Genomic DNA, 18,829 nt, shown 5'->3' with positions numbered 1-18,829 from the left:
AGTGCAATAGCTCTTTGTCAATTACAGGATTCAGTGTGGGAAAACCTGCCACAAGAAAACCCATTCACTGTAAATGCATCCCTACAACCATTCTGAATACATACGATAAGTAATCAAGTTAAATGTTCTGTAGTCTATATATTCGAGGCCCTCTGCAGAGGTGGCAGTAACTGTGTCACTGTTCAGTGCACATAATACACTGTCAGATGAGCCCCTCCCCAGAAGTAGCACCCCCAGCACACATACATACGCACGCACAAACACGTACACCAACTACAACCCTGCATATAGCATTTGCATGACATGAAAACTTCTACATCTCTGCATCAGTGATTATTATCATTAAAAAAAAAAAAAAAGATGCACATCAAGGTAGAGCTCTCACTTAATCAGAACTTTCCATCAACATCTTTCTCTTCTGTGCTTTTCCCTGGCATTAATTGTGCATTAGCAAAAATCATTTACTTTTAACAGTCATAGTTATTTTTTCTTGCCCTCCAGCAAAAATGCCTTGAAAGCCTGCCTGGAGGGCATCTAAATTATGTATCTGAAAAACTCTTCTGGCAAGGCATTGCAGGACCCCTACTTTCTTAAAATTCATACGAGCACGTCTTCCTGTTTTTGGGAAGGCATCAATCAAGAGCAGCAATATATGCCATATTCCTACATTAATATTTGAACTAATAACTTTAAAAAAAGGAAAGAAACAAGATCCGACTTGTGGCATAATCAAATGCAAAATAAATGAAGAATACTGGGACAGCGCTGAGACTTTATAGATTGCTGTGTTTTCCTTACACATCATTAGCCCGGAGCCACACGAAAGAGGAAAACAGAGAAGTGGAGAGTTTATGCTCCCTGCTGGTGTTTAAGAAGCCGAGGTCCTGGAAGGACATCTGGGAATTGTGCTGAGACGGTGGTTTTTGTAATTTAAGAATAGACATTCATTAGCAGTAAATGCCATAAATCCCATGCTAAGTAAAAACCTTGTCCAAGAAAGCCTAAAACAATAAACTCTGTGCTCAATGTAGCCTGAGCTAGACGCTCCATAGCTTCCTGAGGAATGCTATAGATTCACGAACTAATTCCTACAGCCCTGTCTAGCTCTGCAGTGATACTAAACGAAATACGTCGCAGCTACGCAGAGTCCATTTGCTTTAAAACTTGCATTTCGGCTCCATCTTCCCTCGTGTGCCAGATCACCCTTCTTCCACCACCTCCCCTCTGAAAAACCCACCCTCTCGGACCAGGGAGACTGAAAAAGCCACAGCAAAGAGCTGGCAGATTAATTTTATTGACATTTCCATTTTCACTGCAATGTGATACCCTCCATCACATGGAAGAGATGACCCTCACTATTTACAGACTGACAGGCCACTTCATTACAACCACCCTGCCCCAAGGCAGAGCAGCTCCTTTCCATCTGCCCAAACACCAGAGCAAGACCCCGAAGTCACCGCTCTTTCTCATGCTTCTTTTCTTTTCTGTTTGTTTCCATTAAAGACAGAAAAAGGAGAGTCAGATCACAGCAAACCAATCAAAGAAAGCACAGAAGCCCTGTGTACTGTAACCAAATGCTCATTTTTGTATGATGCTAGCTATTTACAAAGTGCTCCTTTTTGTTGCCCACCCCCCATACTCCACCCCAGACCTCTCTATCACAGACGAGCACACACACACGTGCACGCACACACACACACACTTACTTTCCACTATGCCAAGGAACTGCTGCAAGGCAAATTCTCACAAACACTAATGGCTTCTGACTGCTCCTTGGCAACCCCAGCATTTTAACCTGGGTGGATATGCTCTCCAAAATACAGACACTGGAGCTATCTCATCAGCTGTTCATGTGACACAGATGGAGAGTGGCTATTAGGAGCCAGGCAATGGGCCTTGGGGATCTGAGGTGCTGTACTGTAGCCTCAGGCAATTTTGAAAAGCAGTACCCGGAGATGGGGGGGAAAAATCTGCACTGAAAGTGCAAGTTTGAAGTCAGTCAGTCTGTTTGTCTATCTGTCGTGTGGATAAAGATATCTTTGTCTTTGTATGTAAAAGCTATGTGAGTATGCATAGGATGCATGTAGCTATAAAACTTGCTTTCTGCTCCATCCTTCCTCGCCATAGAAGCACTTGTTTGCTGTACGAACAGACAAATTCCTGTTTCTCCTTACATACACACTCTCTGCTTTGTGAGTGTCCTCAGCAGGAGTCACCTACATGCTAAATCAATGGTTAGACCTTTTGGAGAGGTTGTTAATATCCTAGTTTTAAAAGCTAATAGCAGCCCAGGAGATGAAAGTTCAGCTAAAGCTTCCATTGCCTTCCTAACTTAATCAGCAGTTAAAATGGCAAGAGACAGCGCTTCCTTAATCTGCTCCATAACCTCATGAAAGGAAATTCAAATATCGTACCTCCAAATTACCTCAGCAGATGAATACACACTGCAAGATTTGTTGCTCCTGGTGAATTACAGGCCCAATCCTGTTAAGCTGTATTGTCATATCTTTAATAGCACTACAACTGCTGACATTACTGGCTGTTTCTTGTTGCAAGAAATCATACAAGTAGCCCTTCACAGATGTTTTCAAGATAGAATGATTGAATTCTCAGATATGGAGGGCCTGATCCTAGTTTGCCTTATCCAAATAAAATAGGAATTACTCTAAATGAAGAAAAAAATTATCAACAGTGGAATAAAATTGGCAGATATGAAAGTCACTCTGCTGCACATTGGATTCAGCATGTTTTAATTGCTGCATGAATTAATCCAATTTTAAACCATTTTAAACATCATTAGAAGTGGCAGTGCTTCTATAAACTGTTCACATCTTGATCTGGACAGTACCTTGCAAGAAGAGCAGAGACAGGTCCACATGTGCATGGAAATAGCAATTATATGAGCATAGTTAGCCCAGTGTTGCAGTGGGGAAATTAAGTCTAGATGAAACTTAAGAAAAGGCCCACAGCGCAGCAAAAATATGGACGGCAACCTTCTGCTTCTCACACCATTCATTTCTTCTCATGCAAAGAGTTCAAGTGATTGCAAAACCTTATCTTTAGTTTAGGAAAGTGGAAAATTTTTAAGTGGCGCTCTCTTTATGGATATGTCAATGACTACACAGGGTTCAAGTCAGGAGAGACTCAGGCACATTACCGAACTTGTTTCAGATCATATCAGTGATTTATAATAGTCTCAGCAACCTCTAAGAAAGGTTGAGTGAGTATCACAGAATCACTATCATAGGAGTTGGAAGGGACCTTTGGAGATCATTGAGTCCAACTCCCCTGCTAAAGCAGGTTTCCTACACTAGGTCACACAGGTAGATGCCCAAGTACATAAGAAACGTTGCAAAGTGACCCACATGGGGTTTCTTACAAACGTTCTTTTCCAGGAGAAGAGCTTGTGGAGGAGGCTAGAGATGCAAAGCTTCTTCACACAGCAGGAAATTAGGCTTCCACACTAGACACTTTTAGCATGTGCTGAGCACTTCTTCCCACAGAATAAATCGTTTTGCTTTGAAAGCAAAGCAGACTACTATTTATTTAAAACATACTGTATGAGTAGAGGAGGGTTTCCATTGCACTATGATTTCAAATTCAGCTTGCTGCAAACTGACTTCCCTAGGCAGACAACTTGCTGATCCCATTATTCACACAGCTAAGAACACATTGGGAAACAGAGTCCAGTCCTATAGAAGACCTCTCCTCAGTATTAACTCAATCTTGGTCTTTGTGTTCTTCACAGAGCAAGGACACAGGGAGACAACAAGTTAGAACTGCTTAGAAGATGCTCATCAAGTCTTTCAATCATCTTTTCATCATTTGCTAACAAGATAGATAAGAGGTCACCTATCTAAGCAAAAAAGGAGAACTGGAAAGGATGCCCTAGTGATGTGAAAGCAAAAAAGTCCAGTTAACAACCCTGATTCAAACTCCAGAAATAGTTTCCATTACCATCATAACAAGCAGAGCAGCAAGAAATGCAATTTCTAGAAAGATACACTTCAGGACTCAGTGTTTGAGTTTCTTCATCAGATTCCCTTATGGCTTTACGGTTTGTCATGCTAAGGGAAAGAGAGAAGAGAAGGGATATCTAACAAAGACAAAAAAAGACACTTCACTAAAAATAGTGCAACAAAATGAAAGCCACATTAAAGGACTCTAAAAACTACTCCATAATCATTTTGCCTAGTATTTTGATAGATTAGAATATGTAGATATTAATGCAAAACAAAGGGGAGATTCTGCATACATCCTTATATTCAGAACTTGCAATTATTTGTACATATAATGTGTCCATCTGGAGACATAAGTATTCTAAACCATTATTAACAAAGATGTTCAGCTTATTACTGAGATCAACACCATCACAAGAGAAAAATCTTAAAAAAAAATATATAAAAATACATGATTAATTACCACTGTCAAAAAAAAAAAAAAAAAAAAACTAGCACTAGAGAACTGCTTAAATATGTTTTTAGGATGTGACAGTCTGTGCTGTGGGGAGGGGTAGCAGAGTGAGAAGTTCAGTTCCAGAATCAAAGAACCTTCAGGAGGACTCCTACCTCCACTCCATCCTGTTAAAATCGTCAAGCTTTTAGCTAGCCTTACAGCTTCAGCAGTTCATAGTTCTTTGTATAAATTTTGGTTGTACTGTATTTTTTTTTCTCCTCATCTGAATGACCACTGTTCATGACAGCTGACTTAGTCTCTCACACCCCCAGAAGCAACAGATCAGAGATTTGCCATCATACCAGTACTCTCACAGTAGAGCGGAGCTGTTTACTGAATGGCTTGACTGCAGGTGGGACAGAACCATTGGAAACTGTTTAGGCAAGTCAGAGGCATGCCAGTTTGACCTGCATGCTCAACTACCACTTGTCCCATCAAGGAATGGGATGTCCTCAGGTATGCTGCTGTAGCTAGTCCCCTGCAATCCCTCCCCTCTGCGTGTCTGAGACACCAGATACATCTGACGGCGCACTGTCAGATGACATTTTTATAGGAAGATTTTACAGATGGCACCACCATTTCTCTTACTACAGATGTTATCCTTTAGCCCTTCTAGCAGCTGGGAGGAAGTAAAGGGCTGCTCTTCTCTCTGCTGTTCTTCTGGAAGATCCTGAATACAAAGCCATACAAAACCTTTGGGCTAATAACATAAAGATGTACTTATACAAATTTCACACAATCCAGACGTTAATGACAACTATAAACTCAAATGGAAAGGAAACAAAAAGAACTGAGGCCACTATTAGACCTTACCTACAAAGGAGTTCTGCTTGATCTAACCATATTTTAGCATAGCTGTCTCAGTCAGGAAAAAGTCTCCATTACCATCTGGAAATACGTGCTAAAAGCCTTAAAGAGTTGCATGGTATTTGGTATCTAACATATATTTAAAGCAAGAGTCAGAAAAACGCCCTGTTCATTTTCTGTGTCTGGAGAAGCACCTTTCTATGTTCATCAATTTATCTCATTTTTAAATAGGCATTTACAAATATTTAATTCTTTACTTAAGAGTGCCAATGACATTCCAGATACATTATATCTGTACATGCAGTAAAACTGGTGACTTAAATCTTCAGAAATTATTTGCAGAACAGTGATGTTTTACATTTCCCCTTTCATTACTTTCCTGTCCAAGAACTAAGAGAAAAGGCTGGCTTTTTGAGCCCTCAGTTGTTGGATGTCTAAAGCTCATGCTTATTTGTGAAGTGAATGCAGAATTCTCACCACTTATATCTGAAAGCCAACATACTGTTCCATCTTTTTTACAGAGAAAACTAACAAACGTTGGTTTAAATTTTAAGCCCTTTTATATAGCCAGTGGGTTTGTGTTTTGTGCATTGTAATTCAACATTTTTTCACATCAGGTGAAAAAAGTGTTCCAAGGCAGACAAGGGGAACAGCAAAGCAACCTGCTAATTACTGATCTCTCTTACGTTCCTGCTGTGCTAAACTGTCCGGACATGTTGAAGTGAAATTTTTCTGCGATTTTCAAGTGACTAGTTCATGGCCCACTGCCGTGGAGTGCAGGAGAAGGGATGAAATGCTTTAGTTTACATGCAACATTTACTAACTGTGTGGGTTTTCCGACATTAAAGAGGGGACAGTGACCCATGCCACCTTTTTCACACTCAAAAGAGCACTGAAAAAACAGTCTTCATAGGCTTACCTCAGGCTTCCCTGGCCCTTAACACCCTCCCCCCAGGGTAGGAGCAGAAAGAGAAAAAAGAAGGGATTTTATGCTCCTTTCTCTTCAACTTTTCAGGCGGTATAAGCAGCATTTAGCAAATTCAGCCTCCAAATGGCTCCAAATGCTCTGAGCTGCAGGGGCTCATCCTTTGTTAGCCTCCCTCTATTTACACAGGATTTACGCAGGCTCTCCACTGAAGAGACCACATGTTTCTGACAGAAAGCACTTCCATTCACACTGCATCAGGCAACAGGATTGTAACCGCTGCAGCTTCACGCTGACCTGAGATTAGGGATTTCAGCAACATTGAGATGGTAACAATCTGCTAACTAACGAAAATTATCCATGGAGAACTCTGCTGCTTTCGCCAGTTAAAACTGCCACGGCCAGATAGATTAGGTTACTTAAAAGAACAATTAAGAACTAGCTACTGTGGGGAATATGCATGTCCATCCACAAATAACATATGCACACACACACATAAATATCAGAAGAAAAAAAAATCAGACTGCAGCTTGGATTAAAACAATTTCACCCACTGGCTGAAGACATAAAGTGTAAAAACAGACAGATGGACACATATGTAAATGTGGCTGCATTTGTTTCTGTAGAGCTGGCAAGTTAGTAATAACAGTATAGTTTAATAATTTATTTTCCACGCTATTTTCACACTGGTTAACTGGGCAGTGGCAACATCCACGTGGAACATCAGGAACAGAATAGCTCCTCCAGCCTGACTGCCACGGGGGCAAACAAACCCAGCCAGACCTTCCTTAGGCCTAACTGCAGGGGCTCGATTCTGGCACCTGACGTCAGTCTGTGGATCTTTTAAATTTCTTTATTTTCTTTGCTCAGTTTGGACAGTCAGGATTGAAGCACTGAGATTTTTTTTTTTCCCAGATTCATTATTTTGTCAGGGTTTTTCAAAATGGAATACGCACACACAACACAGCACACCAAACGTTGCTGGCTGGAGCTTGTGTTTTTTTGCTCAATAGCCTTTAATGGAGTAAAAGAAAATTAGATGGGAACATGGGGCCGGAAAGGACCACACAGATCCAGTTTTTGATGAGGTTCATTTTGCCATTTTAATTCAGGGAATTATTGTACTTCTGCAGCAAAGGAAAAAAACAATTTACTTTAGCAACAGTAACTCATACATGCATCCGATAAGCACATAAAAAGTACATGGTATATTCTGTAGTTCTCCATAGTATATCATAATAAAGCTCTTCTGGGCACTCAATGATTCATTTTTAGTGATCTCCCAAATGCCCTTATCCACAGTTAACACTCAGATTTTATTAAGGAAGAAAGCAGGGACAAATGTCCACTTAAGTCCCAGCTCTCAAATTCAACTCTGCTTGCACTGCAGTACCTAAAAGCTAAAGCTTTTTTAATGTTCAATTCACTCCCCTGTGTGGCATTTCTGCTAACACAGAGTTCACAATCTTTCAGCCCCAAACACAGAAGGCTGCTATCTTCAAGTCATCCAAGGAATGTGCCAGATACTATCATCTGCCCTGCAATACAAAGAACCAGAAAGAGGCAGAGACCAAAAGGAGACCGTACTGATCAGGTTACTGAAGTCCAGAAAGTCTTTCCCAGAGTGGTAAATGTTAAGCTCTGCGCCAGCAAATGTTACAATTAAGATCCTTGTAGTTGGAGGAAATGCTAGCTTGAGAAGCCAAAGGTACATCCATCTGAAGATGTACTTTTTTGCACGTTCATCCTGATCTCACACCCCTCATGCTGGCATAACTGCCGTCAAGCACTTTGTTCTGTTCAAGCAAAATTATCATTAATGTCAGTGGCAGTTTTGCTTGAGTAAGGAGTGCAAGACCAGATTCTTGTCTTGTTCAAACAGAATTGCAAGCACTGCACAATTCCAGAAGAGACCTACTCATTAAAAGTTGTGGTTTATGCTGATTTATGATGCTCTTCTGTTTAAAAGCGAAACTCGCTTTGTACCTCACAAAAGGGAAAGCATTCAATGCACTTGTTCCTACCCGGCTTTAACTTCATTTATCCCTCACCTCCCTGCACAAGTTGTGAAATTTGCACACAGATTTTGGCACCTGGGCTGAAGGAAAGCATTATTAAATTAGGCTGAAGTATTTTGCTTGCTCCAGTAATTACTTTGCAATGTGAATGTAAATAGCTGTTTTTCTGTTTAAATTTTTCATCATACTAAACACTGTCACAGAAAAATGTCCTTGTACTACAGTCTAAATGCTGTTCTTTCCCAATCACTTTTCTACATATATTTAGAGAAATATTTTTAGCATTCTTGTAGTAATTCTGTTAAGAATACCAGCTGCAGACTCTGGTCACAGCTGAGACAACAATAACAAGTCATTAAAGAAATCAAGAGACAAAAAACCTTCTTTTTTTCTGCCTAAAGCACATCTTCTTTAAGAGACCATTTCTTTTTTTAGTTTTTCATCTCTATCCCCACTGGAGCAGAAGGGATATTTTTTCTAGTTTCCTCAATCTACTGTACCAATGTTAGTAAATACTAAACAGCTACACTTGATTTTAAGTATCATTCCTTCTCCTGTTATTCTGTTATTTTTGTCATTATATTAATTTCAAATATGGGCCAAATAACTAAGCTCAATTAAAATTCTACCTGCACTTGAAGTTAACTAATTAAGTTCAATATTATCTCATCAATATTTAACCTTTTAACATTTTGCAGTTGTTGTTTATATTTAACAGTAACAGAATATGGAAAATTTTAAAGTAGATGACTGCTAACATCCTGTACTGTTCATCTTCGTTAAAAAATTAGCGTGGCTTCTTTAGGAATAAAAATTTCCTTTTATTTTGCAAGTAGCACTTAGAGTATTTCAGTTTTCCAAACAGCTGCTACCAGACTGTGAAGTATTTGGATGTCGTACAGTTCCCTTAAGAGGACCTGCAGTTGAACACCCCAGCTTTTATGGGAGACATCCCTTAAACTGGTGCCCAATAACACAGCCAGGGTCTCTGCACTGTGCACATTTAAAACTTCCCTTTCCAGGATTATTTAGCTATAACCAGTGCCAGCCTGAACCATGACATGCAAGTATACATTCACAGCAATTCTTCGCTTCCAAAACAAGTTACAACTAGAAATGTAACAGACATTTATTCCTGAGAGATACTAACTTAAAAGCTTCAGTTATTAATAAGGACATTTGTTAGGCCACAAGTTCAAATGCACATTAGTCTATGGGAAGATTTATAGCAAAAAAGAAAAAAAAAAAAAAAGAAGCATGGCTGATTATTAAAAAAAAAAAAAAAAAAAGATGTTTGGATAGAAAAGCATCAAAATGAACCATAAAAGCTTTTCTAGGTGACAAAATGTACACAAAGGTGTATATTACATAAAACACAAATAATGAGCACTATCTTGATATGCATTCACAAACACCTGAGCAGCATCAAAAAAGATGCTTGCTGTGAATGCATAGTCCAGAAAATGTAACAATACGAAACAACTCCAAACTTGGCGAATCTTACATACCATATGAGCTCCAACACCTATGCACAGTAGGGTGGATTAACTCGCTGGGTGCTGTGGACATATATATGCACCTCCTCCTAAAGTGTTCATTTGGCTGGCAGTCTGGAAAATGCCAGAATGTGAAGGGTTACGTTGGAACAGTGACAGTCTGCTTTTGTAGGTTTAAGTTAAACCCCATACTTAAAATATAGTGTGTTTGTTAGGTATTTGGAAACCTGTTGCTTATAAGTAGTATGATATTTTGTATGAGCCCAATGAAGGGCTTGATCCAATGCTTGCTGCAGCTGATGAGTAATGTCCCAGCTGACAACTGAGTGCTTTGGTTCTGCCCACGTTTACTTTCAGTGAACATCTTTTCAGGGTTCTTGTCCTGCAAATCGGCTTTATAATATCAGAAAGACTTACAAGCAACTTATTTTCTCTTACCTTAGAGTTTTATGGGATTGTTCTGTGATGATATGATAAAAAAAAAAAAAGCAAGGGATCAAGAAGGGAAGGCCATGGCCTTCTCTGCTCTCTGAACGTAGCCTTTCCTGTAGGATGATTTAGACCTTCTTTAAGTGAGCAAAAAAAACTGATAGAGCAAAATTTTGTAGAAACACAGAGAAAAGCTTTTGACAAAGTTTTCCAGGAAATGGATTTGCAAAATAGGGGAGCAGAAAAATAGCAAAACTTAAAAGTAGATGACTTGTTTTAACATTTACCTAGAGGTTCACAACACAAAACTGAAAAGCACAGACACTCCTCTCCCCAAACACCTGAAGCTTTGTTTTTCTATTCATTAGCCTGTATTTTGATTTGATGTCCTTCACCACAGCAGAAAGCATTTCCAAAGACAAACACATAGTGCCTACAGAATATTCCTAGACTGCCTTTTTCCCCTGAGTTCTTCCTGGGAAGAACCCAACATGCTGGGCTCCAGGGAACCCCATATCCCACCAGAAGAGATGGAACTGGCTGTATGAAGAGATTCCAAACAAACAAACAAAAATCCTGGAGAATTACAAGACTTCTATTTCAGACTCAGGGTTCAGATGGGTTCAGCTGAGTCTCCCCCTGGACCGGCCATTCACCCAGCCCATTAGAGAACTGACACATTCACCATAAGATCAAATCTAAGCCCCACCAATCAAGCAGCACTTCAGGCTAAATGTGCTGAGGCAGCACATTTCCAGATCTTCATCACACTAGACAGGGGAGTCATTCTTCTCAGTGCTAAAGTCACTGAATGCACTCTTGAGGAGATAAAAAAATTAAGAAGTGGCTGACTTTGCACCATTTGAGTGAGGTATTCACTGCTGACCCAGAACAAGGAATTGTCATGTTCTGACACTGGTTAGGGATCGCTGTAGATATGGCCATCTCTGACTCTTTACAGCAAGGCTGTACACAAGAACAGTTTTTCAGTTGGTTTGCAGTATCAAGATGAAAACTACGGTGTTTAAACGTATTATGTTCTGGAATAAACTTCACACAGACTCTCTCCTTCTCCCCTTCCTTTTAAAACCTATGTGAAATGATGCCAATGAGAGAGCTTAAAAAAAGGCAAGTAGGATTCTGGCAGTTAAGATTTGCCTCAAAGACATTAACCTCCCTTTGCTATTTCTACTTGTGTTTTACTGTCATCTTTTAAAACTTAGCAGAGATTCAGGCTGAGGACTGAGCTACTAATAGTGTTGGAGCATTATCTAACACACAAAATTCTATTATCTTTTCAGTTAACAAAGACATGTCTTTCAGCAAACTTTTAGGGATAAGGATTTTCAAAAGTGCTTAAATGAGGAAGGAACACAGCTTTCAATGAAAACTGCTTTAAAAGTAATACACAACATTCCTTTTGATAGTAATTGGTGGTGGCTCAGATAAGTGAATGCTATGTATTACTGCTTATAGAGACAAATATGTCAACATGCTCATGCTCTCATTTAAGCACTACATTTTTTAAAACTTGAGTTTGGACATCATTGTTTTTACTAATTCTTGTTCATCTCAGTAGACATATCTTAAAGAGTTAAAATGCTACAATATGTGCTTCCTTTCCATCCTTAAGCACTCAAGTAGAATGCAGTTTCTTGGATAGAAGTACATGTGATCAAAATAGATAGACAAGGACACTTCTTTTCTCTTTCAGCCAAAGAGCACTATTTTCATATATGTTACTAGGAGCAAAAGCAGATTTTAGTGCTGCAGCTTCAGTAACGAAGCCACACTGGTTTTTGTATCCGTGGCTGATCAAAATCCCAAAGTATTAATAGCATTGTCATCCTGTGCTTATTCGTACTCGATTCCTGTGGCATAAATGGGAATTTGTTCTGAGAGACTATGTTAAAAAATGGCATTTGGCCTTTCCCATTCCTACCTCTATGACAAAAATGCTCTTTGGAGCCTCCTCTTCACCTGCTGCCTACTTTGTGGTGCTGCCAGTGTGGATGACACACAAAAAGCCAGCCAGCTCTCTCAGGGACCAGGACCCATGTGTACCACTGCAGTGAGCACACTTACATAAGCACTCGCCCTGCGTGTTTTAGTGCAGATAACTTCCCCCTTGGAGGAGAGAATTATCACATAAAGTGTAGATCTAGAGCAATTTTTCTGAAATAAGAAAAACCAACATCCATAATTCATTTGCAAATCATTAATGAGGCCCCTTTTTCAACACCATTTATTTCTTACCAAATTGAGTCATCTGGACAAAGAGAAGGAAAGAGAAGCTAAATCAAGCAGATGAGCACACCATTCCCTTCTCCTCAGCCAGCACTTTTTTCAGAAACCCATGACTGCTTTTACCTTATGTGATATGGTTCAGCAAATAACACGGGCCCGGGCCCTAGCCTGTGGTGGTTCACAGATTGCACTTCCTTAGCTGTACCACCCCATCTATTACTGTGGAATTAGTTGACAATGCTACTAGTTGTATAAAAAAAAATAAACTAATTGGTCCCCGAGGACAGCTAGGTGCTTTGGAAGTCCTAAAAAAAAAAAAAAAAGGATCTCCCATAGTGATTTGTCAGCCTTCCTATACTGTATCCAGCACATTGGGACTTCTAAATTACATACCATAATTGACATCAAATATCTGTCCCATCAGTGAATATCTTTATTAGCATCAAAATCACTCACAACTAGTGTTCCTCAACGTTATTAAACAGAACTTGTTCTAGGTGTTGCCTTACTAATTAGTCAGGATGAGCCCGAGGAAGAAAATCTGGGTCATGTTAAATTAATTGGAATGAGCATGAAAATTAGCAGAGCAAACTGCATCAATTTTCTATAGAGAGCCTTTCTTCATGTTGAGAATAAAAATGGATATTATGAGGCATTAACCAAACTGCCTTCTGTGACTGCCAAGAGGTGTGTTACAGTAGCCCAAAAATATCATGCTCACAGATTTTCAGAAGTTAATGAGACATTTCCAGGAATGGTAAATACATGGTATTAAAATGGGTGTGCCTCTTATGGGAAAATGCCAAGTCATTTCATGTTTATTCAGGCATAACAAGCTCCTCAAAATGAGCATAATTTAAGAGGTGAATAGTGCAAAGAGGGCTAACATTCAACTAATTTTCCTTAAGAAAGAAAAGATTAAATTGAACAAAAAATGAATTAAGAGGTTTACAAATCAACAAGTCAACCATCAGATTGCAGCCTCTGCTCAGTATATTCTCATCAGCCCCTGCCATGAAGTTTTCAAAAAATGTCCCGAAGGCAGGGAACAAAGCGAGCAGAACTGATTACAGCCACACTCACCGCCTTGCTGTCTAAACTCTGTTTGGCTTCCTAATGAGCTCACTAAAAACCTAATTCATCTCCCATAACCCTTCTCAGCCCTCCTTGAAATTCACCATTATGGAAATTACAGATGAAACATTTACAGGCTGTGTTCAAATTACTGCTTCTTCAACAGGCAGGTCCCTGACCCTCACAATGAACACAATAGAGGTATGTCCGGCATGAAACCACTCAAGCCGCAGCCTATAGAATAAAGAGGCTCAGGAAGGTTAAGACTTTTTCTCATGGTGACAATGATTTCCGCATTAATGCTTTTGATTCCATGAATATGGGAATTTTGTGGGTTTGACAGTATATCAAATACAAATTGTAATTCAGAAGAGGAGAAATGAGTTGTACTGATGACAAATAGCTGAAATAGGCTAATGTGAATTCCCAGCCTGTTCATGAGGAAACTCCCTCAGTTCCTCATTACATGGAGTCAAAATGATCCTCACGGCACCTAGCCTGTAACTGGAAGATTACTGAATTGATGGATCCTTAGTTTAAAATGCAGCTGTTTTATTCTGCTTTAGTAATTAATTCTTTTTCCAATACCATATTGATTAAGCGTAGACCCTGATAAAGTTCAAACTGAGAAGAATCTCTAGTGGCTTCCTTACTTGCTCAGGAGACTCAATGAAAACTTCCTACAATTCCACCTGCCTCCTCAGAGTGCTGATCCAATGAACAGAACAGTTTTTTTCTCATAAATTAGTAAGGCCATGTGGAGCTGTATTAGCTGATCGTTGCTTTTGTCTCTCTACTTGCTGACTTGCTTTTCACTTTTGCTGTCCTTTGTGCTGTCACACACAAAGTCGGAGTGCAGCTGCCATTGTGAACCCAAACCAAGGTAAAGAACAATTCGTACAAACTACATTTTTCCCCCCACTTTATACAGCTGCAACTCCCTGAGCAGTGCTGCACTCAATAAGGCCTCCTGGGATCCAACTAGCAGAGAAATCTGTGCTGAAGCATGCAGTCGTTCTGTGGGACTAAAGGGTGTTGCGGGGGGAGTAACCTGTTTTCTTCAAGCAGCTCCACCTTTTGGGAAGGAATATTTGCTGCTTTGTTTTAGCAGACAGAAATGATCTGTTGTGGGGTTTAGTTGGTGGTGGTGGTTTTATTACAAAAAATAAAATAAAAATAAAAATAAAATCACATGCAGAGAGCACTACAGCCGCTCAAGATCAGAAACCACCACTGCCCCTACGAGGAGTGGGATGTGGGTCCTTGCTGACCAGAAGGCAGCTGGTGGCTGGCTGTGAGAGAGCACTACAAACGCAGCAGCCTGGTACAGCAATACGAGAAGCAATTGCCAACATGTTGATGCTGTTCAAAGAGGCAGGCACATGTACTAGGAAATCAAAGCTTGAAAATAAAAATGAGCGTGTTGATAGAAAGTTTATCAGATTACAGCCAGCACATGAGATTTTTCTTTTCCAAGAAAATCAGAAGTATTAAGAATGTTTTCAGACTAATGTATTTTGTTATTGTTTCTTCCCCAACCCGCCACAGCCCTCCTCCTCCTTCCCGTTCCCACCGCCTGCAAAAGGAAAGGCTGGGACCTCCTGTGCTTGCACACTGCGATTTATAACTTGAACCTCCCGTCTGAATGGTGATGTGTTGCATCTACATGAGCTGGAGAATCAGTAACAAGTCATCACCACAAGTAAATGATCTGAAGGAGTGGTAGGCATGCCAGACATTAGCAATCCTTGTTCAGGTGACTTATTGGTTAATGGGATTCAATGAAGGCTAAGGGTCTCATTCTGATCTCATACTGTATGAGAGCCCTGGCTTAACCCTGGCCTTTCCTGTAAGGTAAAAGCAAGCAGCCTTTTCTTCAGGACAATCTGCCAGATTCCGGTGTGCGCTTGGGGAGCTACGGCAGTAGGCAGCAACAAGGCTGGCAGTAGGCAGCCCTGCGTGGTGGCCAACAGACAACTGCATTCCCCAGCTTTGGAGCGTTCTTCTGTAGAGCAAAAGGTCACCCCTCACAGATGTCCCCAGCAGACACCCAGTTGTCAAAAGGTTGTATAATGTGATGCACACGGTCACTGCCAACAATGCACTGTTCTTATCAAGATACATAACATGTTGCACTTATAAATCATTTTTCTTGTTAAGAGCAACTTGTTTTTTTCCCCCCAAGTTCTGTTCAATTATCAGAAAACTGTAAGGAACACTGAGAAAAAAACAGTCCGCCCCCCAGCCCTCACCAATTCACTGCTGCAGAATTTAATTTTCCTCTTCTATCATGTCACTCCACACAAGAAGATGCTTCTGTTTTATTCCAGAAAAAGAAAAATAAAGAAAGAGAAATAAAAGGACCATATCCCGAAGTGTGTAACAGTAAAGCGTATAGTTTGGAGGCAAAAATAGCACACATTTGGTGAAATGGAAGATAGCAAGCAATTTGTCGGAAAAGCTAGACAGCCAGAAAAATTTAATGAAGAAAATCCTTGTTCAGTTTAGTATGTCCTATTCTAATTTCTTCCCTTTAAAATTTACAAACAAATATGCACCCTGTGTGGACAAGCACAAAAGGAGAAAATGGTGCGTTTTGATTTATTACAAATCAAGGTTTACTTGGCACAGAAAGTTTATTTCTCCAGGAACACTTCAAAAATAGGTCCTAGTTGGTACAGTAGCTCAGCTTTTCAGTTTCTACTGCCTCCAGATAATATAAGAAAGATTCCTTCTTTACTGAGGACAGTTACCATAAAGAAGCTTGAAGCTATCACACAAAATACAAAACAATTTATTTCTAGAATGGATTCAAACAAGTTTGTCAGGATTGCTATCTAGTTATAAATTATATATTTAACAGTAAAGTAAGGCAGACTTGGCTGGAACATTACACATGGGGAAATGTGGCTAGAGGTATTCCAAATTACTCAGCCTATTGAGGGTACTGGCAATTTCTAGAAGAATTAAGCATGATATATTGTAAAAAGTTCAATTAAATACCCACAGATAATGATCTGAGATTCTTTCAGAACTGCCTGCAATCTGTAGTTCCTCCAAATGCAGACTGCTTTTCTTTCTAAGCACCCCTTTTCTGCTCATTACTTTAAACCCTGAACCTACAGAAGGCATGCCTCCAAAAAAATCCCCTTTGGTGCTTTCAGGTCTCTCATACCATACACTTGACCATCTTGAATTAATAGGAGTCAATGAAGATACACATTCTTAAAAAGAACTGCAGCTTCGCAGGTCTAATCTATGAACTCTAAAGACCTTAGTTTTATGAGCTTTCCTCAGGGTAGGTATTTCAGCATTCTGAAAACAGGGTTATGGACTGTTAAGCTAAGCACATGTTCTGCATCAACATTTTAGTTTCAGCAGGTTATTTGGTGCCAAGTTTGCCAGTCAGTATCATCAATCCCGAAATATGTGCATGTTTGTTTTAACAGGTGTTTTGAGAACAGCACAAGATAGGAGAAAAGCACTGTTAATATCTTCGTTTAGCATCTACTCTTAATTCCAAGAACCCCTCACCCTTCCCCCAAAAATATGACAAAATTTCAGCTGTGGCATCTAAGAAACATGGCTGAAAAATGGTGCTTGCCTGCTCATTTCTTTTGTTTATTATTTCCAATATGACAATCATAGACCTGGTTTAGATACGGTATGAACATCCACTTAAAGAACACTGGAAGAAAAAAGTGAGTCTGAAGCAAAACAAACCAACCAAACAAAAAGAATACCACCAAACACCCCCATTTTTATACAATGCAGCATAGACATGGACTTTCACTCAGTCTGTTCCCATGAAGATCATTTGTTAGCATTTGCACCATAAGATATATTCGGAAGTGAAACACAATCTAAAAACAAAATGGGCTTACCCTCACCATTATTTTGGTTCTTGTCCCACAGAACCAAAATAATAATTTGCTTCTAAAAATAAACAGCAGTAAAACATAACAATAAGGTGTACACGCACTTGCATACACTGTCACATTTGTGGGTCAGTTGAGATGGTGCATCACGATTTTCACAAAACCCACATGCACACATACACATTTCTTGCAGGTGTTATCTCAGACTTGGTCTGCTGAGAAGTGAAGTGAATCCCCGCAGCGATGTTTGAAGGTTTAAAAGCTCCATTTTTTGTTTCTAAATGCCTATGAAAACATTGACTATGCTCAGAGGCCTTTTAAAACAAAACCAAAGCTTTTAAAGCTTCAAAAGCGGTCATGGGAATTTGCTCATCAGGAGGGAATCCTAAATGAAGGCCAAGATTCAGTGGATTCCCCTGGATGTGACAAAAGCTACAGCCTGTCTGCAGACCTACTGCTTCTTACAGCAGATGTGGGCTGATTCAAACAAAATCTGACCAATCTTTGTCCATGCCATAGATTTTGCAAAATCCACTTTTTAAAAGGTTTATTCCTCCTCAACTATGTCCTATGATTTTCTCCACCATACTATATGGAAAAAAAAAAAAAAGTAACACAAAAACCTCCACACCTTTATAGATACCTCGTGTAACAGAGAGAGATCCCCCACTGCCAAAGTCATCAGCTTAAAAAATAAAAAAATAAAAACAGAGCCAGGCTTAGAACTCTATTGTTATAACCTCAAATACATATGGGGCAGGAAGGAAACCAAATGACAGTTGCTTTTTAATGTATGAGAGATGATTTACAGAAGAAAATATTCTAATGCACTGTTAAAGGCCTAAATAAGTATGAAAAATCTTTTTTTCTTTTTGAGATGTCACTGTTTCATACTGTGGCAGCCTAAAAAGAAGTTACTAGACATTAAAATGTTTAAAGGACTGTTTTAAAAGGGAACCTGAAAGTAAAATCTGAGTAGAACAAAGCTGCTGAGTCAAGTATTTAAAGCATGAAAAGCTGGTTGTAAATGAAAAGTCTTTCATCTGAATGTCTGAGATAGAGATTTTACTCAGCATTAAGGTGAAGAACATAAGCAAAAAATCTACCATTTTGCATTAATTTAACCTAGGTATTGCCGCCTACCATGAAGCTACCATTCTCCCTTCTGTTTGGGAGGTGATTTTGTTCATAGACATTAGACATAGACATCTCACTTCTGTGAAATACAAGAGCAAAATCAAGTGTAGGTAGTAAGCATGGAGAAAAGAAAAGAGAGGAGCATGTTGGGTTTGGTTGGTTTTTTTTTTTTTTGGCATTCAGAAGCAATATCCCTTCTCAAACAATCACAACTAAAGTGTATCCTTTACAGGACAGCTGTTTGCCAGAAGACCGGAACAGAAAACCAATACATGGATCTTCCACCGGACATCTGGACATCAAGGGTGTATCCTGCTCACTACAGCCACAGCTCAAACCAGGGCCCTCACAACCAGAGGCACT

The 18,829-nt window shown here is 39.6% G+C and overlaps 1 protein-coding gene across 21 annotated transcripts in view; it reads right to left on the bottom strand.

The window, feature by feature from the left end:
• Nucleotides 1–18,829, bottom strand: part of MEIS2 (Meis homeobox 2) — a 170,930-nt gene that overhangs the window by 119,449 nt on the left and 32,652 nt on the right. For 7 of the 21 annotated variants that reach the window (XM_046941379.1, XM_046941380.1, XM_046941381.1 and 4 more), the window contains exon 8: nt 9,714–9,815. The exons of the other annotated variants lie outside the window; for them this stretch is intronic. In XM_046941379.1, coding sequence (XP_046797335.1) covers nt 9,714–9,815 — 102 coding nt within the window. The remainder of the gene's footprint in view (nt 1–9,713; nt 9,816–18,829) is intronic. 21 annotated transcript variants of the gene reach the window in all.

Source organism: Gallus gallus, chromosome 5 (assembly GCF_016699485.2).
Source record: "Gallus gallus isolate bGalGal1 chromosome 5, bGalGal1.mat.broiler.GRCg7b, whole genome shotgun sequence".
Classification (NCBI taxonomy): Eukaryota; Metazoa; Chordata; class Aves; order Galliformes; family Phasianidae; genus Gallus; species Gallus gallus.
Note: the sequence above shows the minus strand (reverse complement) of the source record. Positions and strands in the feature narration are given on the sequence as shown.